The sequence below is a fragment of the Haliotis asinina genome, chromosome 10, assembly GCF_037392515.1.
Source record: "Haliotis asinina isolate JCU_RB_2024 chromosome 10, JCU_Hal_asi_v2, whole genome shotgun sequence".
NCBI classification, from domain to species: domain Eukaryota; kingdom Metazoa; phylum Mollusca; class Gastropoda; order Lepetellida; family Haliotidae; genus Haliotis; species Haliotis asinina.
This window is the reverse complement of record NC_090289.1, coordinates 53,091,828-53,117,429: the sequence shown is the minus strand read 5'-3', so window position 1 is coordinate 53,117,429 and position 25,602 is coordinate 53,091,828. Positions and strand designations below refer to the sequence as shown.

Genomic DNA, 25,602 nt, shown 5'->3' with positions numbered 1-25,602 from the left:
GTCTGTGTTAGGATGGAAAATAGAGGTTATCAAGCGACTGTTTTGGGATAGTAAATAGAGGTTATCTAGCGACTGTGTTAAGTAGCAAGCAGAGGTTATCAAGCGTCTGTGTTAGGATGGAAAATAGAGGTTATCAAGCGACTGTTTTGGGATAGTAAATAGAGGTTATCTAGCGACTGTGTTAAGTAGCAAACAGAGGTTATCAAGCGACTGTGTTAGGATGGAAAATAGAGGTTATCAAGCGACTGTTTGGGGATGGTAAATAGAGGTTATCTAGCGACTGTGTTAGGTAGCAAACAGAGGTTATCAAGCGCCTGTGTTAGGATGGAAAATAGAGGTTATCAAGCGACTGTTTGGGGATGGTAAATAGAGGTTATCTAGCGACTGTGTTAAGTAGCAAACAGAGGTTATCAAGCGTCTGTGTTAGGATGAAAAATAGAGGTTATCAAGCGACTGTTTTGGGATGGTAAATAGAGGTTATCTAGCGACTGTGTTAAGTAGCAAACAGAGGTTATCAAGCGCCTGTGTTAGGATGGAAAATAGAGGTTATCAAGCTAATGTTTTGGGATGGAAAATAGAGGTTATCTAGCGACTGTGTTAGGTAGTAAACAGAGGTTATCAAGCGCCTGTGTTAGGATGGAAAATAGAGGTTATCAAGCGACTGTTTAGAATGGTAAACAGGGGTTATCAAGCGACTGTTTGAATGGTAAATAAAGGTTATTATGCAACTGTTTATGGTAATAAAAGGCTTTATGAAGCAGCTGTATTGGAATGATGAAAAGAGATAATCAAGCAACAGACCTGTGAAGATCCGTGCCAGAATTGACTTACAGTAACCTATACTTGTAACAAGCGACTAACGGGATCGGGTGGTCAAATTCGCTGCCATGGTTGGCACATCTAATCGTATGTCGTTTGCCTAGATCTGAATTGTCTGGTCCAGAGTCGATTATCTACTGGTCACCGCAGTATTGGGTTGGCTGCAGTATTAGGAATAAACATTGTGTTCAGTTGGCCAAGTCACGGTAAATGGGATACTCATTCCTAACCCAGGGTATTTACCATCCCAGAACGCCTACCCTTTTATTCACTGGCTTTAACATCCCCAGAAGGATAGCTGTCTCAACACATGACCTTTTATTTATCACTCCGATAGTAGTTGTAGTTGTCTGAACAAATAACCTTTTATTTATCATTCCGAGGACAGTCGTTGTCTGAACACATGACTTTTTATTTATCATTCCGAGGACAGTAGCTGTTTGAACAAATAACCTTTTATTTATCACTCCGAGGACAGTAGCTGTCTGAACACATGACCTTTTATTTATCGTTCCGAGGACAGTAGCTGTCTGAAAAAATAACCTTTTATTTATCATTCCGAGGACAGTAGTTGTCTGAACACATGACCTTTTATTTATCATCCCGAGGACAGTAGCTGTCTGAACACATGACCTTTTATTTATCATCCCGAGGACAGTAGCTGTCTGAACAAATAACCTTTTATTTATCATCCCGAGGACAGTAGCTGTCTGAACACATGACCTTTTATTTATCATCCCGAGGACAGTAGCTGTCTGAACACATGACCTTTTATTTATCATTCCGAGGACAGTAGCTGTCTGAACACATGACCTTTTATTTATCATCCCGAGGACAGTAGCTGTCTGAACAAATAACCTTTTATTTATCATTCCGAGGACAGTAGTTGTCTGGACACAAATGTATTGTTTGAAGTATTAGGGGTTTAAAACTATTTTGAAAAGCCACTTGCTCCGGGGCAAGTGACCTCAAAAAGGTGACTTGTCCTGACTAATTTTCCACTTGGCCAGATTTTATGTCACAATGCGTGATGTTACTGTTCACTGGACTATTTATCGAAGAGTGATAGTTTCTCTCTCTACAAGCTCTACTTTATTATCAGTGCTAACTTTAATAGCTTCATTATGAGCAGATGTGAAATGAAATCCAAGATTACTTGCAGTTTGAAACCATAAGTGGAAATTACCTAGTAGTCCACGGACACGTAAGATACCATTATTTGATTGCCCGAAATGAAAACTGACTTGTCCTGGTCGACGGGATTTTGAATCCCTGAGTATACTTACAATAACTGAGCATTGTAATGTTTGATAGTTGTCAGTTATTGAAATTCGACAGCATGTTCAGTGCATGTAACAGTGTTGAACAGTACATTTGCACAAAGGCTCATACGGCTTTCAAGCCTGGAATTGTATAAACCTGTAGTATGCATGAGCTTTCGTCGAAATCCAACGGAGGCATGTCTTACTGATGTAAAGTGGCATTTCCCATCGATTTCTCTTAATCCATAACGGAGTCAGCGTCTGCAAAGATAGGTTGTCTGGGTTTTTATGTGTGTGTCTTGGTTTCATTGTGACATCCGCATGACCTGTCTGTGACAGAAACAATGCAACATCCAACATTAATTTCAATGTAGAGAATTGAATCATTGATTCTGATCGCGGCTGAATAGCCCATGTTTACAGTCAGAAAGACGAATGTTGTTATAATTCCTAAGGTCTAGAACTTTCAAGACGTAATCAAGCCAATGTTTCAGTAAAATATATTTCACATAGGTAGCCCACGATTTGCGCTTTACTTCACCCGAGTCACACAATGCTGGATAAACCCCCTTTCAAAGTCTTCAATGTCCCGGTATCAATGTTTAGTAATGCAAAACTCCATACACCTGTATGTAATGTTGTGGATGTCTTCCTACTTCACTAAGCAAAGTGTTGTCAAGAGCTTATCTCGATAACTGCACTATTTAGTTCTACAAACTTGTGGTGCATACACGAGTTTATATCCGTGTTTCAAAGCGACCGGTTCAGTAGTCGATGACCAGATATCCGTATCTGCTCCCAAATTGGTTTATTTTCATCTCCGGAAGTGACATTGATTAGGAGGTTCAATGTTTACCATGTCACCACAAATCTACAATATGCTTATTTTTAGTGAACTTACAAACACAAACATTAACTACTGGATGCAGTGACTACTTGTGTATCAGCTCATCTGAGCCCTGTTTGCATGGGCGATCAGCAAGTCACGTGATCACATTCTCACTTCTCACATGGCCATGTTGGCAGCATCACAGTAGGTTTAGAGAAGTCCCACGACACCTACGCTGAGCATGTGAGTCGATGCAGTGCATCAGGCGGTCGGTCCCAATGACATGGTTGTGCGTCATGGTACCCCGGCGGCGTGGACCGGTGGTCATTCTGTCAATCACTGGATTGTCTGGACCTGTTCCATAAAGTGACAGCTGCGTTACGACTGGCATACGTCTCCATAAGAGCTCTTGCCATCTTAGGGCTGAGATCGCTTCGTGAAACAGGGCCCGTGCTGTTCCAAAGCGATCTTAAGGCAAATGTTCTCGCACCTCCCATACCTTAACATAGTCTTGCGACTGTAGTGCTAAGGTTATTCTGTGCAACGACACCCATGTCCAGACTGGATTGTTTATTGACCGCCGTCTTATTGCTGTTGGCGAGATATGTCGTTAAATATCAAATCTTTAAGTTTCTAAAGCCGGATTTCATTGAAGTTGATGATGTAATATATTCTTGCGCATGGAAATTCAGTTGCCATTGGTTTCTCGGTGAACTACTGTGCGGCCATTTGATCACGTGATTTGATTTATCATCCAGTGGAAAACATAGTGGAAATAGTGGAAAATAACAGGTAAGGTGAATGTTTAATGTATTTTTAGATTGGGCAATTATTAAATAACTTTATTTGGGGTGACTTTCGACTTCAAGCTGAAATAACTGAACCACAGAACAAAGCGACAGAAAACCAAACACTCAAACATATGATGAACAGGAAAAGAAAGACAAGTCTCGAAAAAATGTGATCTCATAAAAGTAAGAGTTCATGTTTATACCTTCTATTTAAAAACGTGACAAAAGCAGATTTGCCTTTCTTTTGCTGTTCAATATATTAATCTCATATGATTTGTATATTGATATAAAAACAGATAAGATACCTATTTTCATAGATTTAACCATTCATTACATTGCTAAATGTGTGATGCAAACAGAACCAAAAAGGGAATGTAGCGGTGGAAATATTATGAATGTGTGATATTCCAGATTAAGGCAAGTATGTCGTTCCCGAGTGGAAAAACTGACGTACAAACATATTGGAAAACGGAACAGTGACTTATTGCTAGAAGCGTCAATAAAAGAGTCCCAAACCTTCCTGCAATGTTTCGCATGATAAGGCCAGATTTTGTTAGGTGTGGGTACGTATTGATGACTGTTTATCCTGATACTGGTCGCTATGGGTACATATCAAACACCCATGCGAAGTTAGTAAGTACCGTAAGTGTTACGTGTATTATTGATTTTCCACACAAAAAATCGAATTATACTCTCATATCATCCAATTTTTAACAATCTCATTTACGACTTCAATCATTCCTTTTGTGCGATAAGCCGTATTCGGCAATTTTTGTCATAGCTATGTTATTGTGATTTGAGTCTGTTTTCAAATGTTCCCATTCCAAGGCGTGACTTACGTTGCCACTTCAGCTTATGACCTACAATAGCCCCAAAGGACAGCGAGAGATCGCGCTGCATCAAAGGTCTAGTCATTGGGATCCTCGAGAAAATTTTGCATACGGGTATCTGACTTTCTTTAATGCTAAGGAGTACGCGTTGATTATGTTATGATCTTGGGTTTCATTAGTGCTTTAAAATTATATCACCGTGTACTCCGCCCATACCAGGGGCGGTCGGGTAGCTTACTGGTGGTTGGTTCGTCACGCCGAAGACACGGGTTCGTAGCTCATTTCTGATGTACCCTGCTGTGATATTGCCGGAATTTATCTAGAGGCGACGTAAAACCATATTCGGTCACTGACTCCACCCACACCAAGTTGACACACCGCTATGTAACCTTTGGTCTTTAGGGATTACCTCACTACCTCACAGTTCATTGCTGCTGAGCACGAGCGATCTGAATGTGACCAGAGAGTGATACCTCCGTTACATTCTTATATCACAGCGCAGGATGCTGGTGTCACATAAACACCGGACCAAACTCGGGGCAAATATTTATTATTTGAATGAAACGAACAAAATTTGAGCAAATTGGTCTGTTGATCCTCTATGCATTCTAAGAGTGGTTGGGAGCTGGTTTGGCTGTAGTGTACTGCCCGGCAATGGACTGCTCGAACTTGAGATGCTGGAACACAAACCTCAAACGTGAATTGTTGTTAAAGACAAAGAGCCATCTTGAATCAGCTAAGTACCCTTAGCTTCACCTGTACTTACCGCTGACAGGTAGGTTTTGAAGAAGTGAGTTTCACCTGTACTTACCGAGACAGGTAGGTTTTGAAGAAGTGAGTTTCACCTGTACTTACCGCTGACAGGTAGGTTTTGAAGAGGTGAGTTTCACCTGTACTTACCGCTGACAGGTAGGTTTTCAAGAAGTGAGTTTCACCTGTAATTACCGAGACAGGTAGGTGTTAGAGAAGTGAGTTTCACCTGTACTTACCGCAGACAGGTAGGTGTTAAAAAAGTGAGCTTCACTTGGCGTCACACCTGGAACAGACACAAGTAAACACGAATCACATTCCCAGTTGCTGCCTTTGCTGCGTGTAGAAGGGGAAAGGGCCCTGATATGACGATGAGCCTTACCAGCCTGACTGCACCAGGATCACCCGAACCTTCTCTGCTGCATATTTATCTTAATCTGTTACGCATTTAATTCACATGTATAGCGCCCGATAGTCCATCTATCTGGTTGCTCATGAGTCTTAAAGGGGAAATGATTAAATGTTGTAAGCAGTTCTGAACAAAAGGGTTTTCATCAGGGCTGCGTTTCACAAAAGCCTCCTAAATTCAGAAGGTCGTAGCCCATACGACCTTGTTTACGACCCTTTTCCGACCTCCTTTACGACCCTTTTCCGACCTCCTTTACAACCCTTTTCCGACCTCCTTTACGACCGCTTCACAAAGACGTCGTATCCATGTCGTAGATCGTCTAAGAGGTACTTTGTTGCATAGTATTTCAAAATAGAAGCACAGCTTCAATAACAATGCAAATGGCATGTTTTAGTACAGTTCATAATTGGATTCTTTCACTAAATTCCACTGAAAATTACATGATACAACCGATAAATCATTTCCATTATTATTATCAGTTTACGTATACGGTTTGAATTAATCGCTGTCTAATAACCTGTTCATATAAAACTGCAATATTAGTCCCAATGTATTGAATATTGTGCATCAGAGGAACTAAAGAATATTTCTTTTTGTGGAGGTTGACAGGGAGAGATTTACAATAGTCGAGGCGGCTGATGGTAAGAGTTTGAACAAGAAATGTGATGGTGTCCAAAGTCACAAGGTGTCTGATCTTTCTAATATTATGCATATGTTCCTGTGATACCCAAATTCTCAAGTCTTTGGAACATAATTCCATGGTTGATAGTGTCGAATACTGATGAACGATCAAGCAAGACTAACACAGTTATTTGTTTTCTGTCCATAGTTTTTAAGATGTCATTGTAGACACAAACTAAAGCTGTCTCGGTACTGTGGCTAAGTTTGTAATCTGACTGGAAAGATTCCTGAATATTTTGTTCCGCAAGAGGTGTTTTAATCCTAGAAGCAACATCCTTTTCTAGACACTTGGAGAGAAATGTGAGGTTCGGCAGATTTTCTGGACATTAGTGTCAAGACTTGATTTCTTGAGAACTGGTATGACATGAGTGTGTTTGAAGGCGGATAGAACACTACCTGTGTCCAGAGACGTGTTAATGATGTCAAGGTAACAAGGGGTCAAAGCTTCTATAGACGTTTTCACAAACTATGTAGGGATAGTGTCCAGAGAAGAAGACTGTGATGGAGAATCTTTAACGATCCGAAAAACCTCAGCCAAGGAAGCTAATGTTAAGTGTTCCAGTGGTTTACCCTGAGTTCAGATTCATGCAGTAATGTTGTATTTGACTTGATGTTGGCGCTAACGCTCTTGATTTTGTCACTGAACATAAATGCAATCCTTTTGACAGTTCAAGTATATCTGTGTAAGAAGGGACCTTCTGTTCGTGGGAAACATGAAGACGTTTGCCAAGAAGACCATGCAGCTCCTCATAGTCGTCTTTGTTATGAGTGCTAAGGTTTTGAATAAACACTGCCTTTGTTGAAGCCAGCGAGGAATTGAGTTCATTACGAGCTGGTATATACAGCTGCTGATGCACTTTCAGTTAGTTATCTTTGCTCTGACATCATCATTGAACCACTGAGTATTTGGCCTAACAACCACAGTTCTATTTTTCTCGGGTGCATGTTTGCCAAGTTTATTGATAAGAGAAGTTTCAGGTCGCGACCTTTAATTCGACATCACCCATGGTCCAGTAATCAATACTAGTCATTATGTCCAAAGAGAACTAGATACTTCAGTGTTCCTGCTCTTTCCTATAGGTGACAGATGATGGCCAAGTTTGCAGGTGTTGAAGGTGCACTTTATAGTAATGTGATCAGTGATATACCTGTTGGTTACATCGATGACAGAGCAACGTGTCAGATTCACGGGTTATGACGAGGGTCAGAGTATGACCACATCTGTGAGTTGGTTCTGTAATCAGTTGGCGATTATACAAGATAAGCAACTCTTGGAAACGCTGTGCTTAGGAATTTGGTTCCACAAAAACGTGAATACTGAAGTCGCCGAGAAGTACTAGATGACCCTGATCTGTCACAACTTGTTCCAAAACATAAGAGAACTCATGGAGGAGGAAGTCATCAAATGTTACCGTATTTTATCTCGCTGTTGGAGGACGGTATCATCCGCAACAAGTTGTTCATCAGATTGAACGTTGAATGAATAAAATCGAAGGTTTTCCGTGACTTGTCAATAAGGTAAGGTTTGAGAGAACTTTTAAAAGGTAGAGCAACACCTCCTCCACTCCCTTGATAAGTTTTGTTACCCTGTATGATGGTACACTCTTCCGGAGGAAGTCAGTCTATACAGACTGATCACCATCTTTGAGCCAAGTCTCTGTCAGTACAAAAATGTCGTGCTCAAGTATTTGGTAGTGCACATTAAGTGATGTGTTTCGGACAGATCGTGCATTTAGAAAGGAACGGTTAAACACCTGTGGTGTAGTATTTCCGTTGTAGTTTTCTTTGGCAGTAGGTTTAGGATAACGTATGTTCTTTCCTCCTCTTGATCCACGCTTAACACAACGCACATTGGCAATTGCGAGTGGTTCCAGATGTTACCATAGTGATGGGTCAATATATCTCGTGGTATTTAGTTTTAATTCCTAATATTTTCGAGATATATAGGTGTGACATGGTAAGCTGTCAGTGGTCACACGAGGTCCCGTGCAGGTGACTGATTCCAAACCGGCTTCAAAATGTCTCCACACAACACTGCAGAAAGCCATCAAAATATCATTTTCTTCAGAACTGACAGAGATCAATGGACTTGGTCTTATTACACCGTCCTATAATTATTCCTTGTGCGACCACATTAGGCAAAAGTAGACTAGCATATAACAGGCACATACCAGCTTTCAAATCACAGTCATGATGAGAGCATCAAAATCATTATCTAAATAATGATAGCCTCTGATTCTTAGTAGTACATTTTCATATAATCATTCCATGTGAACCCCCGTAGGTCTAAGTAAGTGTACATATAACAGGCAATTGGTGTCGAATACATACACCCAAACCTGTTTTCAGGTCGCAGTCATCATGGAAGCGTACAGTAATCATCATGGAAGCGTACAGTAATCATTATTTCAGTAGGGACAGAATCTGATTACTAATAGTACACCGTCATATATTTCTCTCCCCAATTAAATTAAGTAAACATTGCATGTATATAACTAATATTTCTTCCCATCTACGTTGGCCTGCTGTTTAAACACAGGTAAGGCCTCATAGAATTTGGTACTAATATTCACTTTCTTTCTATTTCTTAAGAAACCTATATTAAATGGCACAATTGTTCATTTTGCAACATCTTAACAGACATATTTTTCTTACTGAAGTAGTCAAGTTCTGCATTCTTCAATTTCAGGGAAATTCGTATCTACATTGTAACTGGGGAGTAAATACAATTTTGATTTATAATGTGACTCGGAAATACCATTCTCTTATCCCCCCATTCCTTGAAACAAACCGGTTTTCCCTCTATTAAGATGTTATAATTGTATCATAATGGTTGACCTAATATATCCTTTTCCTCGGATGCCTTTTTATGGCCAGTGTTTAATAATTCAGACCGTGTCTTCGTGACATCTATCCAAATATTTATTGTGATTTTCGGTAGTATATTTTTAATACTATGTTATCCATCACCTGTCCATAGCCTTGACATTTTCATCCCCCGCAACGCGTTTTACCGGAGGTATTACACAGAGGGTATGCGCCCCGTCCGTCCGTGCACATTTACCTTTTTCGGAACAGAACTTAAAAGCCGATCAATATTTCTTCAACTGGTGGCAACTGGTGGCAACTGGTGGCTTTTGATAGTCTTGGAATTCTGATTAAAATATTTTGGCGTTTCTGTGGCAACAAGTTTGACTTTGACTGAAATTGGTGATAGTGTTCTTTCCCGGAGCAGAACTCTAAAACCGTTCACTATTTCTTCACCAAACGTGACACATGGATTAGTGTGATGGTGCACTGGTGCCTTTTAGGTAGTTTTGAAATTCTGACTAAAATATTCTTTGCGTTTCCATGACAGTAATGTTCACTTTGAATGAAATTGGTGGTAGTGCTCATATCCGGAGTATATCTGTAAAATCTTACAGTGCTTACAGTAATTATCCAATGGTGGGAACAGTAATCGGACAATGTTAATATGTATGACTTGAGCATTTGCTCTAATGATTTTCTTCGTAATCGATATTAAAACCTACGACGACAATTTACCAGTGTACGAACCTTTTCAACTAATTCACCGTCAAGGGAGTTCCATTTATAATCTAAATGCAAGGTTACACCTAAGTGTTTGTGGTAGCTGACTTCTGAAACATCTACTCCTTGCATTTTAAGTCTAGAAATTGGGAATTGATTACCGGTACTCCCGGATCTGGATTAAAACTAATCTGCCGTATTTCAGCTCAGTGAGAGATCCTGTTTAAGTCATCATTTAAGGAAGCGACAGTCATAGATGTCAACATTAACATATAGCGAAGTATCACTGGCCGAAAGACAATTTCATTTATGTAAACAGTAGTGGTCCAAGGACAGATCCTTGTGGCACACCAGCAGTGACTTTATGATCTGAATTGTAATTGTCAGTAGTTACTCTTTGTAATCTGCTATCAAAATAACTGGAAAGCCATTCAAGTAACTTACCTTTAATACCAATAGGTTCTAATTTCACTATGATTCCCTTATGCCACACTAGAGGAATGTACAATATTCAAATGATAAATTGAATAAATTAGTAAGAGGGATCAAAGGAGATGGAACAATCATTTTGATAAATTTGTTACCTATTTTGTCTGGTCCACTGGTCCACTAATGGTAGGACGTCTGTTACTTCTCGTGTGGTCAATACAATAGACTCGAGTGAAATCTCCACTTTACCCTTAAGTGTAGGAGTATCCTCATCAGCGTAATGAACTTGTGATTGGTTAACTCAGAAATCATGAAATATATGTGCTTTATCTTTGCTATCATTGATCAAATTATCGGTCTGGAGAATCGAAGGAAATTTCCTTTAATCTCCACTTTTGGATTTTATATACTTGTTCACCAAAGCCCACCAACATTAAGAATTACTACCCTGATTCAACTTATTTAAATCATAAATTTATGTTATGTTTGCTGCTCTCACAGCTGTTGTTGCATGTTTTCGTAGAAGCCCTAAACCTTTGCTAATCTTTAATTTCGAGTCTTTGCTTCCTTATGCTGTCTGTTTCTTTTTCTGATAAATTTTCTTATAGTACTATTCATCCATGGATTCTCTTGCAGGTTTGATATTTTTTGTAACGTAAACATCACATATATTTCTCAAGATATCAACGAATTCCTGTGATAGTCTAGAGATATCATAACATCTAATGATGGTACCCCAGTCCACGTGGTTGGGGCCACGATGCATTCCCTCAACATTAGCTACATGTTTGCTGAATCAGAGCCCCCTACAGAGACAAAAAGTGGACAGTGATCGCCCTGAATTGGATCAAGCACACACCAGGTACAGTTAGGGTTTGAAACGTAGAATAAATCAATTAACTTACTATGTCCCCTCCCAATATCCCCAACCCGCCTCGCTGGCGTTATTCCTTTTTATTTTATGTTCATTAAAATTCACGGCCATGATTATTTCTTTTATCTTAATATCAAAGTATTTAATTTCTATTTTTGTTTCATTTATTTCCCTTTTCACATCGTTCTTCTAGCATCATTTGAATTGATCTTACAAGTTTTCCTTCCGTGGCATAGTCGCCATGTTCCCTTCGTTTGATGTGAGTCTGGTTGATTTTCTTTCCTCGACGTGCAACGATGTAGGTGTCCAAATTTATTTCATTATTTTGGGTTCGTGTAATAACAGACTGTATCTGACTGTAACTGTTTCGCCACCCGGCATTCTGTAGATGGGGTTGGATTTATCGACGTCTTGTTCACACGTGTGCCATACCGGAAGTCCCATAAAATTTGGCCATAATCTGCAGTATATCATGCCCCACAAGCTATTCAGATGTTGTGGTGATATGATGCCAATACACTTCGAAAACTTCTGAAAATGTGAGGGCCTCAAACACAGCTGCCAGCCTGCGAGGGCGAGGACTTATGTTCCGGACTTGACTGATATATTCCGTCGTACTTCAATTGTATAGATGCTCGTGATATAAATCACTGGATTGTCTAGTCGAAATTCGATTGTTTACAGTCCAGCGTCATGCAGGCTATTGATGTGTGTGTTGTTAAATGAAAAAACAAACATAAGTTATTTATATGTGTTCTGAAATCGATTAGATCATGTATAATAAGTTGCGGTGCGAAATTGCTTTGCTATGTACCAGTACTGACACTTGTGGACACATAATGTTGTTACGTTCAGTATATACAAATCTAATCGATACCCATTTCCATGTTCTACCTCGCCATTCACACGCTCAACAGAATTTAGATTTGACTCACTCCAAACCATATAAACCTATTTGCCAACGAAGATGGAAAACCACACATGCTATCAACAAACACTCAGAAAGTCCAGTCCAACAGAAATCATATACCATCACTTACTGTCCAACAAATCCAGGATCCTATAGTAGCCGACAGTTGCGATATACGCAGTCAGCTGACAAGACTCTGCTGCCCCAATCAGCTCCGGGACGAGCGCCTTGTTGTCAGCTGACATAGTGCTGTACGATGGGGTCTTGTGGATGGCAGTCAACAGTTTGAGGAGGTCCTCGTTCGGGGCACAGGGCCCCGAAGCAGCCGCATTTGACAGCAGTAACGCTAGGACCACGTAGAGGAGCATGATGAGTAAGTTCGGAGATCCAGAGGAATAACGCTGTGGGACTAAGACAGTAGATATATGTCACACGGTCGCTTCACAAATTGTCTTCCCTCAGACGACGTCGTGGACTGTAATTACCTGTACTGGATTTGGCGCAGAATGTCTGATCCGCTAGTGAGGCTGAATATTCCAAAGAACCAGGACAGAGGAGATAGTGTGTGAACACGTCAGACTGGAATGTCGCACCTTATCGGTCGTGTTTTGGGAAAAACAATCCTGGCAAGTCTTGTGTAAAAATCACGGTTTTGGGTCAGAATTAACTCTGTATCGAAAGACGTGCCTGTAACGCCGAATCTTCCTGATTTGGTTAATCATCATCCTCGTGGTCATCATCATCGTCATCGTCATCACCATCGTCATCATCATCGTCATCATCATCATCATCATCATCATCACCCTCGAAGAATTGGTCTTCAGTAACCCATGGTTGTCGTAAGAGGCGACTAACGGGATCGGGTGGTTAGGATCGCTGTCTTGGTTGACACATATCATCGTACGATGCTCGTACTGTTGATCACATGATTGTTTGGTCCAGACTCGATTATTTACAGACCGCCGACATATAGCTGAGAGTGGCATTAAACAACAGTCAATCAATGAATCAGTATCAGAATCAACATCATCATCTGTGGTCGAATTCATTGTTTACGATTGCCGGTTACAGATATCAACAGGTGCTTAGAGCGATGAAAAGCGTCTGTGCAGTTAAAGGGTCTTTGGTGTCTGACAGAGAAACATTGAATCAAAAGTGTGTGACTGTCATGCCAATTCGTTATTGCACAGAAAGTTCACACTCGTAGTTCAAAACATGATCGTGGTCAAGGGTACAAGATATTTTAATTAAATACATTTATCTAGATTTGTCATTGCTGTAGTATATCAATGCGTTTGTAACTGTTAACCGTCATCAACACATCATTCCTATTGCACTTGGAGCACATGTTGGCCAGCTGGGCCTATCATTCCCATAGTCTATAAAGGAATATTGCAGTCGTCATCGATGTAGACAACAACGAAACACGTGTAGTCGTCGCTGGTCAGATGAATCCCGCTAATGGGTTTGTCTGTCAGGCTTGGCGATGGATCGTAACTGGTGTGGGTAGCATCACCATGACTTAACAAACTACATCCCACAGTGTACATGTACAGGTTGCTGAACGTTTGAAGGAGTTTGCCTCACCTCCAGCAGCACAGCATCCATAGAACACAATGGCCAGCAATGAACGTTACCATTTCCCCAATGAAATAGTCTGGGACGTTAGAAGTTACTGACGATGAGACCTGGTCAGACACTCTTCCCTTTTGGAAGAACCTCCCAATGTCGAGTGCTCGAATGTTTGTCAAGTCATGGCACCACTATCGATACAAACACGTGCACTGTGCCTTCTCACGTCGTAGCGTTATGATCCTCCAGGATGCTTAGTCATCTTAACCTGTTTGTTTGCGATATATTTGCTGATTATAATAGGCTACAGTTAATTATCTGTTTACTTCATTGTAAATAGAAGCTAGATTACCAGGACAGAAAACGTAAGAACGAAATTATTTTGTCTAAGATTTAATCACTTTCACATTCATTCAGATTCGACAACAAGTAAGTCCTCATGTATCAGTGAGTAGTTTGTGGACGGGTTGTAGTGTGGCTAAGCTTGTCCATTACAGCCTTCTCAATGTTGAGGTGCTGAAATCAAACAGAGAGTTCAATACATACGCTGAATACACGATAAATGCCAAGTATGGTTCATCTTCTAAGCAAAACCTACTGCGAACTCTAATGATATCTTGTCGGTAGTCGGTAGTCAGAGGCGCCTTTTAACCAAGAACGGGTAAAATATCATAGGGTGAGGATGAATACTCTCTTCCTTTCGCTGTTGGGTCGAAAGCAATCTATTTCTTGTCCATGACATGTTGCTAAGGTGATTATATTACCATAGAGAAGCGCCCTTATGTCCGGTCGCCACATACTGACCGTAACGATGTAGGAATTCAACACGTGGGCTTCCTGTGGGGTCAGGCCTGTAAAGACACAATAGTTTACCCATTAATGGCACGAGGAACATTACTGGATATCTTCTTGCCTTTGTTTGTCAAAACCGTGCCTCATAAGCACAGCATAAGTACATAACTGAGGGGTGGTTGTCGTGCTGGTAGCATGGATGATGACAGTTGCACCAGAATGAAAAGGTGCCCTCAAAAATGACATGCCAGTAGTTCAGTGTGTTACGAGAGTGTGTTTTTCGGATTTGTATAATCATTGATTAGGTGATAGTTACTATGGGTCACATTTCGCACCATATATGTTCAGTGACAATAGTATTTTAGCGGCACGCCTTTCTTGATAGCGATCCACAGTTGACTCCCTTGACTGTTTGTTTATCTTGCTGACTTTCGGCTATCGAGAAAGTTCTAAGTGAATGGTGATACAGTCATAATGCGCAAATGTTCCCAACACTGTGTCAGTATATAAAGGCTGGTTGTTGTGTTGACAAACACACATGAACTTACACTTGGAATTATACTGGAGTTGTGTGCCTCTTCCCATCAACGTCTGTCTTTCAAAACAGCATCTACATTCATGACTGACACTTCGTGCCTGACCTCATTGCAAACAAGGTCCATTCAGTATTTCTGCTCTCACTATAAATGCCAATACTCTGATGAGTTAATATTTGTGACCCATTTCCTTAGGTCTGACCCAGCTGCTCATTGTTTGCTCAATATGTTATGGCATATTTTAGACTGTGTCATATTTTGCTGGTTCAGAAGGGATTTCTTTACCTTTAATCACGGCAATGTATTAAACTTAAAGGTCACATGCAACGTAAAACACAAGTTTGCAGATTCTGATAACTTTCGGTATGCACTTACCGAAACAAATCATCAAAAATGCCAATTCAACCTAGAAAGATGAAAAAAGCCCGCGAAATCGGAGATCAAACAATTCACTAAATTATGCAATACACAGCTTCAATCATTGACCATACTTAACACCTATCAGACTATACGCCATAAACAAAAAATTGATTTATGACTCGTGCACTCGTCCTCAAGTACTGTCTCTCCCACATTATGTAATTAGGCAGGTCTGTAGTATTGTATACATGACATGTTTTATGTCTGTGGGTTGCAAACAAACTACAGCCATTTTTCTTGGATGACTGGATCTGACGGAATCCGGTCAGTTTCAACTCTTGTCAGTTTCAAGTCCTGCTTTGTACTTGGACGAGTGACACTTTCCAACCACGCTGTAGTTCACCATCTCTAATGAGATGATTTTTGATTGGATCGAACTCAAATTCAGAGAACATGTATTTGCAAAACCTAACATCTCTATATACATGCTGTATGCATAACAATTTCTTCTAGTGTATATGACAACGGATATTGAATCCCTACTGAAAAGACGCTTCAAGTACAGTAAAAGAAGTTATTATCCATAAAGAATCTTACTTTCTGGTGACTCGCTTTACTTCTAAAATGCCCATCAAACAGATCAACTTTCTGAACACACAATGAACCCTCAGCGTATCAGCAAATGAACCAGCCAATCGGAAGCCATGGTTACACTTGAGTGCACACCCACCCGCCATGACTGTTTTCGGTAAGTAAGCCCAAGTATAAAATATTGCACTTTTGAATCGCGATTGTACGCTTATAATTGTGTTTATTTGTTGTTGTTTTTTTACAAGCGGCAGTGTATATTATATGTCATGAACAAGTGATAATTGTGTTTTATTTATGTTTGATCTTTCGGTTGCATGTGACCTTTAAGAAGTGATTTACTTACTGTCCAGCAAACCAAGAACTTTGCCGAAGCCGACGGTGTTGATGTACGCTGTGAGCTGACAGGTCTGGACCTCCGCCACCATCTCCGTTAGCATCACCTTGTTCTCGGCTGACAGGGTGTTGTAGGAGGGGGTGTTGTGGACGACCTTGAGGAAACTCAGTAAATTCTCATTGGGAGCACATGGGCCATTGATCGCAATAGCAGACGACAACAGCAGCAAGGTGAAGGTCAAATACAACAACATTTTAGCCTGAAAGTCAACGAGATAGATATGATACTGATGTTATGTTTCGGAGATTATTATTCATATTACCAGTATTAAGACACTTGAAAGTGCCCGTACTGGACACTTTGAAAGATGAGCAACACTTTAAAATATTTGCATAGTTCTTGCATTGGCTCTTTAACGACATTCACCGCCTTTGTCCAGATATGAAATAACGATTGCATGGATCTTTGATACTTATGTGACAACATTTCAGTAATGATCCTTGGATCGATGCTCATGATGTTAATCACTGCAGACTGGTACAAACTCGATTTTTCACAGCCCCCTTAATATATCTAGATTATTGCTAAGAACATTGTTAAAAACAAACAAATCCCACCTGTCCTAAACCAACTTCCCACCCACACACATATGTTTGGATGCTGACTGTCAACTAACGGTTTAAGACTGGACCTGAAACGTACCTCGGATCGACGTGAGACTCACTTTCTTGGAGAACAAATGGTAATGAAACTAGGTGGCACTTGAAGCCTTTTCATATCAGCATGATAATTAGCACCTGTGTTGACCCCACTCCTTACTCCGCGATAACGTTATTTGTTGGCACGTGGTCCTAACACATGGTTGAAATCTGTGCTTGTCAAATAAACATCCTGATTGTGTTGATGCCTCAAACTATAGGGGATGCTGTACATGTAACCGTTTCTTGAACGAACCAGAGCACAGTTATGTCAAATAGCTACAGAGGAGAACAACTGATGACATCGAATCCCCAAAAGGAAAAAGGAAAACATGACACACCTAGGGCGTATGAACACATCTTGGACATAAAGGGACAGGAGAAACCTAAGACAAACCAGGGGCAGGATACATTTAGAACAGGAACAGGGACAGGAAACATCTGGGACATACCAAAGACAGGAAAGATCTGGGACATACCAAGGACAGGAAACATCTGGGACATACCACGGACAGGAAACATCTGGGACATACCACGGACAGGAACCATCTGGGACATACCAAGGACAGGAAACATCTGGGACATACCACGGACAGGAACCATCTGGGACATACCAAGGACAGGAAACATCTGGGACATACCACGGACAGGAAACATCTCGAGACATACCAAGGACAGGAAACATCTGGGACATACCAGGGACAGGAAACATCTAGGACATACCAAAGACAGGAAACATCTGGGACATACCACGGACAGGAAACATCTGGGACATACAGGGACAGGAAACATCTGGGACAAACCAAGGACAGGAAACATCTGGGACATACCACGGACAGGAAACATCTGGGACATACCAGGGACCGGAAACATTTGGGACACAACAAGGACAGAAAACATCTAGGACATGCAGGGACAGGAAACATCTGGGACATACCACGGACAGGAACATTTGGGACATACCAAGGACAGGAAACATCTAGGACATGCAGGGACAGGAAACATCTGGGACATGCCACGGACAGGAACATCTGGGACATACCACGGACAGGAAACATCTAGGACATGCAGGGACAGGAAACATAGAATATACCAAGGACAGGAAACATCTGGGACATACCAAGGACAGGAAACATCTGGGACATACCACGGACAGGAAACATCTGGGACATACCAGGGACAGGAAACATCTGGGACATGCAGGGACAGGAAACATCTAGAACATACCAGGGACAGGAAACATCTGGGACATACCACGGACAGGAAACATCTAGGACATGCAGGGACAAGAAACATCTAGAACATACCAGGGACAGGAAACATCTAGGACATACCACGGACAGGAAACACCTGGGACATACCAGGGACAGGAAACCTCTGGAACATACCAAGGACAGGAAACATCTGGGACATGCAGGGACAGGAAACATCTAGAACATACCAGGGACAGGAAACATCTGGGACATACCACGGACAGGAAACACCTGGGACATACCAGGGACAGGAAACATCTGGGACATACCACGGACAGGAAACATCTGGGACATACCACGGACAGGAAACATCTCGAGACATACCAAGGACAGGAAACATCTGGGACATACCAGGGACAGGAAACATCTAGGACATACCAAAGACAGGAAACATCTGGGACATACCACGGACAGGAAACATCTGGGACATGCAGGGACAGGAAACATCTGGGACAAACCAAGGACAGGAAACATCTGGGACATACCAGGGACAGGAAACATCTGGGACATACCACGGACAGGAACATTTGGGACATATCATGGACAGGAAACATCTAGGACATGCAGGGACAGGAAACATCTGGGACATACCACGGACAGGAACATCTGGGACATACCACGGACAGGAAACATCTAGGACATGCAGGGACAGGAAACATAGAATATACCAAGGACAGGAAACATCTGGGACATACCAAGGACAGGAAACATCTGGGACATACCAGGGACAGGAAACATCTGGGACATACCAGGGACAGGAAGCATCTGGGACATGCAGGGACAGGAAACATCTAGAACATACCAGGGACAGGAAACATCTGGGACATACCACGGACAGGAAACATCTAGGACATGCAGGGACAAGAAACATCTGGAACATACCAGGGACAGGAAACATCTGGGACATACCACGGACAGGAAACATCTAGGACATGCAGGGACAGGAAACATCTAGAACATACCAAGGACAAGAAACATCTGGGACATACCACGGACAGGAAACACCTAGGACATACCAAGGACAGGAAACATCTACTACATGCCAGGGACAGGAAACATCAAACACATACCAGGGACACAACACCGGGGAAAGCAGTGATTCGTAGTTTAAGGATAATGTCTTCAAACGTTGTGCGGGTCATAATGTGAGGTGAATCGATCGATGTTTGTGCACACATGGCTCAACCGAGCACTTGTCTACAGCGGTCAGTAACTCCTTGTCGAAATTGCTCGTTCATGAGTGTAGTATTGGAGTAAGACATGTTGAGATAAGAGAAATCATGTTCAGCTACTTAAGGCAAGGAGAGCGAAAACAGGTAAACGAATAGATTATCCAAACGTAATAACCAGTTAATGCTTCTATAATGTTTTCTATTTTTTGTTTATATTGACAAGGATATTAAATAAATAAGAAGTAATGTACATGGTCTGACACCCTGGCGAAAACGTTACCACTTTGTCAGTCGGATTTCGACCACTTCTCTGAGAAGTGACAACCCCTCAAGGCTTCCTGGAACATCATTTTATTTTTCGATTTACAAAGCAGAAATCAGAAACAGAAGAATTGCTTCACGGTTTCAGTGATTGGGCAGTGACCCACTTGACAAGTCACCTCCACAGGGCCCCATCCACCTTGGTAGGTACGTGTGTCCGAGCAACGCAGGATTGTTGGTGAAGAGCAGACTTCTTACACCTTGACAAGATGGCCGGTCCCAAGGAAGACCCCACTAGCAGATGCTGTTTCTCAGTGATATGTTTCTTCACCCTCTGTGTCGGTCTCACTGTCGGCATCGTAATCGGCATGTATGTCCTGTGCGACGATGACGGCGGCGATGCTACACGGCCACCAACTGTCGAGATGTACAAAGACACGATCCCAGATGATACTCTGCAAGCTATTCTAAGTGGTGTGGACAAGACAAAAATTGAAGATAATTTGAGGTAAGACAATAGGCACTAAACATAATGCAGGTCAAAACTGCTGATTACGTAGAGGTATGTTTGGGCTTTTTTTTATGATATGTATGTTCTCGGTGTGACCTTCAGATACTGAGCTGTTGCTCAATACTGAGAAAACTGGAGCAGTAAACCTCGGATACGCTTGTTTCGAGGTCGGTTTAGAGGGTATTCCAGATTCATAGGTGTGGTCACGGGACTGGGGGTCAGTTTAGAGGGTATTCCGGATTCGTCGGTGTGGTCACGGGGCTAGGGGTCAGTTTAGAGGGTATTATATTTATATATTTATAAATCGTATAATTAGTGGCAACACTACTCAGAGTACACGATAGTCTGTTTGGCAAGTCTTGTGTCAGGTTTAATAACTGACTCTTGAATTCAGCTTTGATAATTGCCAAGGCATGTTATGTAGTATGCCAATGGGAGATATATATGAGAATACCGAGCGTACAGTTGTAGATATAGAAGAAGTACAATATGTAGTTTCCGAAATAATAACACAACACGGATCTTCTCCTGCATGTTTCAATCGTGTATCTTCACGGAGAAGTCACTTCTATATATATTACAATATTAGATTGTCACCTCTTGATGGTTAAATAAAGTCAAATCCTGAAAATGTCACCCTGTTTGAAGAAAAGGTTAATGCGTTAACTAAGAGAGCTGCTGGGACAGTCGCAAGATTAGAAGCCCGTTAATTGTACATGGGCATGCGCTACAGAAGTGTGAATGCAATATATTAATGTTGCGATTCAGGTACCAGTATTGCGATATATCGGGAACTTATAGATGTTTGGCAGGGAGTGGCACCTATATTCTACATTATAAGTCCCTAAATATTTGTTATGGTTCTGATAACAACATCTCAAACTTCGATTGTATAGTCAGGATTCTGTTTTCTATTAATATATAATACTACAGAATGCAGTTTAGTCATTGAATAACGAAGGAAAAAATCTGTTGCAAATGAAAATATGTGTAAATTTCTATTTAAACCATAGATAATCACAACAACTTCATATATATGTTCTTTGCCCAATATACCGGTTCTCGGAAAAAATATTGTAATACGTCACTAATCCCAGTACTGGTCTTGTCTTTAGACATGCGTGCATAGCCAAGTACTAGTACTCCATACCACATCTGGGGTATATGTTGACAGATGGCTGTCGGAGTTGCCCCACATCGCCGGCAGGGAGAGGAACAAGGAGCTGGGCCAAAGGATCTACAACTATTGGCGGGACGTTGGTCTGGACCAGGTCCGAACTCGAGAATACGACGTACTACTGTCTTATCCTGACACCGACAGCCCCAACATAGTGTCTTTGGTAAATAAGAGTGGAAGTCCGATATACTCGTCACCGCAGACGGAGAAAATACTCACCCCAGAGGAGAACAAAACAGGAGTTGTCCCCCCTTTCTTGGCGTTCGCCAAAGCTGGAGCCGTCCAGGTACTGATTACACACGTATGACCCGCCTCTTAGTTTCAAATTCCCCAAGGCATGACAAGTACACAGGCCTACCATATTGAGTATTCTGTTTTCAAATTTGGCCGTTCACAGTGAGTACTGACTTACACCATTTCCCCACTGTCTGTTTTCAGATCCGTGTAAGGATTGTTTCTCCCGTGATAAACGACTCATTGCTAGCATAAAACACTTACTGACGTCACCATGTCACATAGACACAACACATCCTTATCCCCTCATAATGTCTGTAAGTCACAACAACTGCATAATAATGTTAAATCCATGCACGAACTGAGCACTGTTTCATGTCCAGGGGGATCTGGTTTACGTCAACTACGGTCGCGTGGAGGACTACGTCACCCTCTCAAACAACTCCATCAACGTCACCAACAAAGTCGTCCTTGCTAGATACGGAAAGATATTTAGAGGTGATAAAGTGAGTACGAATAATGACTGCACAAAGAGCTACAGGGACGGTGTCTACCAGATTTTAGTTTCAACATGACAATGTGGACCACGTCCATCGTTGACGCATTGTCCATCGTTTCTCAGACAGGGTAAAGCATATGTGTTGTTGGAGACTGCTGGTATTAGTGTTGTCTTTCCCTGCCACAGGTAAAAATCGCCAGTCTTCATGGCGCGAGCGGCGTCATCATTTACTCCGACCCACACGACTACGCGCCGGACAACACGACCGGCCCCTACCCTGACTCTTGGTGGCTACCCCCCTCGGGCACACAGAGAGGCACCATTGATGTCGGAAATGGGGATCCTTTGACCCCGGGGTACCCAGCAACAGGTGCGTAGTTCAAACGCCACCGGCTTATAGGAGCTACTGGCTCATAGGGTAACCTAGAGACATTGACATCTCCACATTTTTATGTTCAAAATAAAGACTTCAATGTTGGACAGTCTTGGTTAGATCAGATATGCATTGGTTATATCAGCATATGGTCAGTTAATGTTTCTCTTTTTGAAATGAAACATGTTTGTGACATGGTGACCGAACCCGTTACAATGTTTTTACACCAAGACCATGTTTCAGAAACTGCCTATCGTATTCAAGAGAAAGCAGTGGACCCTCCCCTCCCCTCTATCCCAGCACATGCCATCGATGCTGAGGTGGCAGAGAAAATACTCAGGTCTGTGACACGTTTCGGGTTTGTAGTCATAGCACCAATTAGCCATATTTGAGTATGTTTTCCGTTAACAATTAAGTGTCCGTTCTTGATGCAAGAACAGTTTGTGTCCTACATGGATGTTAACTTGTTTTAATAAAATTGTTATCTGCAAGAGATCTGTAATGCCCGGCATTAGGGCAAATACTTCATATATATGTTTCATGTATCATCTGAATCCTGTTAAAGAAATACATTGCAAAACAATCTCTGAAATCTTGGTCACTCTTGGTCTAAAATGCGCTGTTCTATCCATGACGTAGACACCCCACTACAACCATGCACGTACCATCAATGTATGTCTTGCCGATACGTGTTACCCCCTCATCTGCTCTCCCCACCAGCTACCTGGACGGCCCTCCTGCACCCCCGGACTGGACGGGGAATCTGAATGTCACCTACAAACTTGGACCCAGCTTCCGTGATGGAGTGTGAGTTGATGTTGTCGCCACAAGAGGACATCAGAACTTTTCAAATGAGATATTAATGCAAAAGTGTAGGTTCGAACAAATACTTAAATATGCTGTATCGCAGATACTTTCATCTACAGATATAAATGAAAGAGGCTGCGGAAGGTGAGATTTTAATTACGGTTGAAGCTGCGAATCTGTTGTATTCAGAACATAAGTGGTCAGGTTCGAGATAGACATGGTCGCGTCATAACATGAACTCGCACAGTCTCTATGTCACTTTGTTATCTAATGTAGTATTGTTGCAAGCGTTAAAGCTATGAAACACGTAAATGGAGGACGGTGTTAAACACTAGGACAAGCATGACTAAGCGTGGTTCTGTGTTCCGCCAGGCAGGTGCGACTAAACGTGTCCACGAAAAACGAACAGAGAAGGATCTCCGACGTCGTAGGAGTCATACAAGGTGCAGAGGAGCCAGGTACGTCTTCACTCACTCACTTAATTACTCAACATTCACTGTACTTATTATCCATACAGATTAGTGACTGGATTCAATATTGTCTTGGTGTTTTCCTTCCAGATCGGTATGTAATACTCGGTAACCATAGAGACGCGTGGGTGTTTGGAGCCATGGATCCGTCCGGTGGTACAGCCATCATGCTGGAGATCTCCCGGGCTCTCAAGCACGCCATAAACACCAGTATGTGACCAATATGGCGGGGCGCGTTTTAAACAAGCAATGAATGGATGGGTTAGCGTGTCCACTCGTTACACACTTACATCCAGTTTGGAGAGGTTATTGTTGTCTTACTGCTTTACGGACGTTGCCTCGTAGGGAATAAGGGCAGAGGACTGGTGATAAGAATGTTCTAATGTTGGTAAAATAGAGGCCATCTTTAATTTTCGGTGGGAAACGGATATTTTTTTCATTTTAGTTGTCACTCACTAACTCACTCATTCTCACTCTCTCCACTTCAGCCAACTGGCGTCCCCGAAGGTCCATCATCCTGTGTAGCTGGGACGCCGAGGAGTATGGATTATTTGGATCCACGGAGTTTGTTGAGGTGAAATATTGTATCATATCTTTCGTCACGTGGTATCTTAAAATGACACGCCAGGTTTCACCCCAATCCACCTACATGTACACATGGCAATTGCTAGTCTACTTCGTATTCCAGGAGTACGTGAAGACCCTGACGACGAGGGCGGTGGCGTACCTGAACGTGGATATTGCTGTGCAAGGTAAGCAGAACACCTCCTCCTCATTACCCGGGTCGGAAGTATGCGATTTTCTTGAGGCATGATGGGAGTCTCAGGTGCTAGCTTGAGTGGGTTTTATATGTATTGGTTGGTCAAAATGTTTCGTCCGTGTTGTTTCTCAACCTGTGAGCTAGCTGACTATGCAGTGATAGCGTAGATGCTCATATAATTGGCTAGGTCTGTATCTCCGTATAGCAATACAATATCGCGAAAATTTACTAATTTTATGCTTCCAAACATATAGATCTTCTTTTCTAAAACCTAAATCGACAGTCATGCAAAGCTGATGTATTTTTATTTATTTTTTTTAATAAGGTCAATACAGCGTCTTCATTGGTGGATCCCCGCTACTGTACAGAACAGCACTATCGGCCACACAGCAGGTATAAATAGGAGAGAGGTGGGTGGATCCCCTCTACTGTACAGAACAGCACTGTGTGCCACACAGCAGGTATACATCGGGGAGGGGTGGTCTAATATACAGGAAACACTGTCGGCCAGACAACAGATATGCATAAGGGACGATACTTGGACTTTCGGGTTGGGGCTAGATGGGTGTTTCCCTTTATCTGTACAGGACAAGATGGTGGCTGGGTGTGTATTGAGCTCTTGGGACTATATTTCAGGTGAAGTCCCCCAACCCCGAGTTCCCGAACCTGTACCAGGAATGGGTGACCAGATTGGAGGCGCGGGACAAGAGGGGCAAGGGGCTGGGCAGGCCGATGTAAGTTGATAATATGGAGTAGGTAGAAATGTCACGCGGTTTTTAGATCGTCTGGAGTAGGTAGACATGTCACGTGGGTACATGTTCTGCATTTAGTGGCCATATATTGGGAATGTGAAAGTGCAGTTAGTGGTGACAACCAGGTGAAGGTTATCATGTACTATCAGTTAGTAACATACGTCAAACTAACTGAAATGTTTACTTTGTTAGTTTTGGAACATGGCATGGAGGTCGGACAGCTGATGTCATTGAACCAGAAGTGCATCGCAATACTCGCATAATTCCGACAGAGAACCAGTCAGCTCAGTGCGCATGTGCAGAAGTATGACCTTACCGCTTCGTATGTTTGATAA

The 25,602-nt window shown here is 42.0% G+C and overlaps 3 protein-coding genes across 5 annotated transcripts in view; 1 reads left to right on the top strand and 2 right to left on the bottom strand.

Annotated features, from left to right (window-relative positions):
- Positions 1-5,065: 5,065 nt before the first annotated feature.
- Positions 5,066-12,684, bottom strand: LOC137298300 (uncharacterized). The gene is made up of 3 exons (XM_067830496.1): positions 12,246-12,684; positions 5,521-5,567; positions 5,066-5,208 (listed from the first exon to the last, which is right to left on the bottom strand). Exons 1-3 carry the CDS (start codon positions 12,481-12,483, stop codon positions 5,140-5,142), a joined length of 354 nt encoding a protein of 117 aa, XP_067686597.1. The 5' UTR covers positions 12,484-12,684; the 3' UTR covers positions 5,066-5,139.
- The window catches only part of LOC137298297 (N-acetylated-alpha-linked acidic dipeptidase 2-like), a 32,311-nt gene continuing 19,067 nt past the window's right edge, over positions 12,359-25,602 (top strand). The window contains exons 1-13 of one of the 3 annotated variants that reach the window (XM_067830492.1): positions 12,359-12,488; positions 19,833-20,192; positions 21,370-21,658; positions 21,990-22,112; positions 22,292-22,475; positions 22,722-22,818; positions 23,199-23,285; positions 23,658-23,743; positions 23,846-23,965; positions 24,244-24,329; positions 24,444-24,507; positions 24,841-24,908; positions 25,152-25,249. In XM_067830492.1, coding sequence (XP_067686593.1) covers positions 19,954-20,192; positions 21,370-21,658; positions 21,990-22,112; positions 22,292-22,475; positions 22,722-22,818; positions 23,199-23,285; positions 23,658-23,743; positions 23,846-23,965; positions 24,244-24,329; positions 24,444-24,507; positions 24,841-24,908; positions 25,152-25,249 — 1,541 coding nt within the window. In that variant the 5' untranslated portion in view covers positions 12,359-12,488; positions 19,833-19,953. Of the gene's footprint in view, positions 16,531-17,193; positions 19,568-19,832; positions 20,193-21,369; positions 21,659-21,989; positions 22,113-22,291; positions 22,476-22,721; positions 22,819-23,198; positions 23,286-23,657; positions 23,744-23,845; positions 23,966-24,243; positions 24,330-24,443; positions 24,508-24,840; positions 24,909-25,151; positions 25,250-25,602 lie in introns of those variants that run through there. The other 2 variants (XM_067830493.1, XM_067830491.1) reach the window with 2 other exon arrangements.
- Positions 14,065-17,080, bottom strand: LOC137298299 (uncharacterized). The gene is made up of 4 exons (XM_067830495.1): positions 17,003-17,080; positions 16,310-16,559; positions 14,492-14,538; positions 14,065-14,203 (listed from the first exon to the last, which is right to left on the bottom strand). Exons 2-4 carry the CDS (start codon positions 16,551-16,553, stop codon positions 14,132-14,134), a joined length of 363 nt encoding a protein of 120 aa, XP_067686596.1. The 5' UTR covers positions 16,554-16,559; positions 17,003-17,080; the 3' UTR covers positions 14,065-14,131.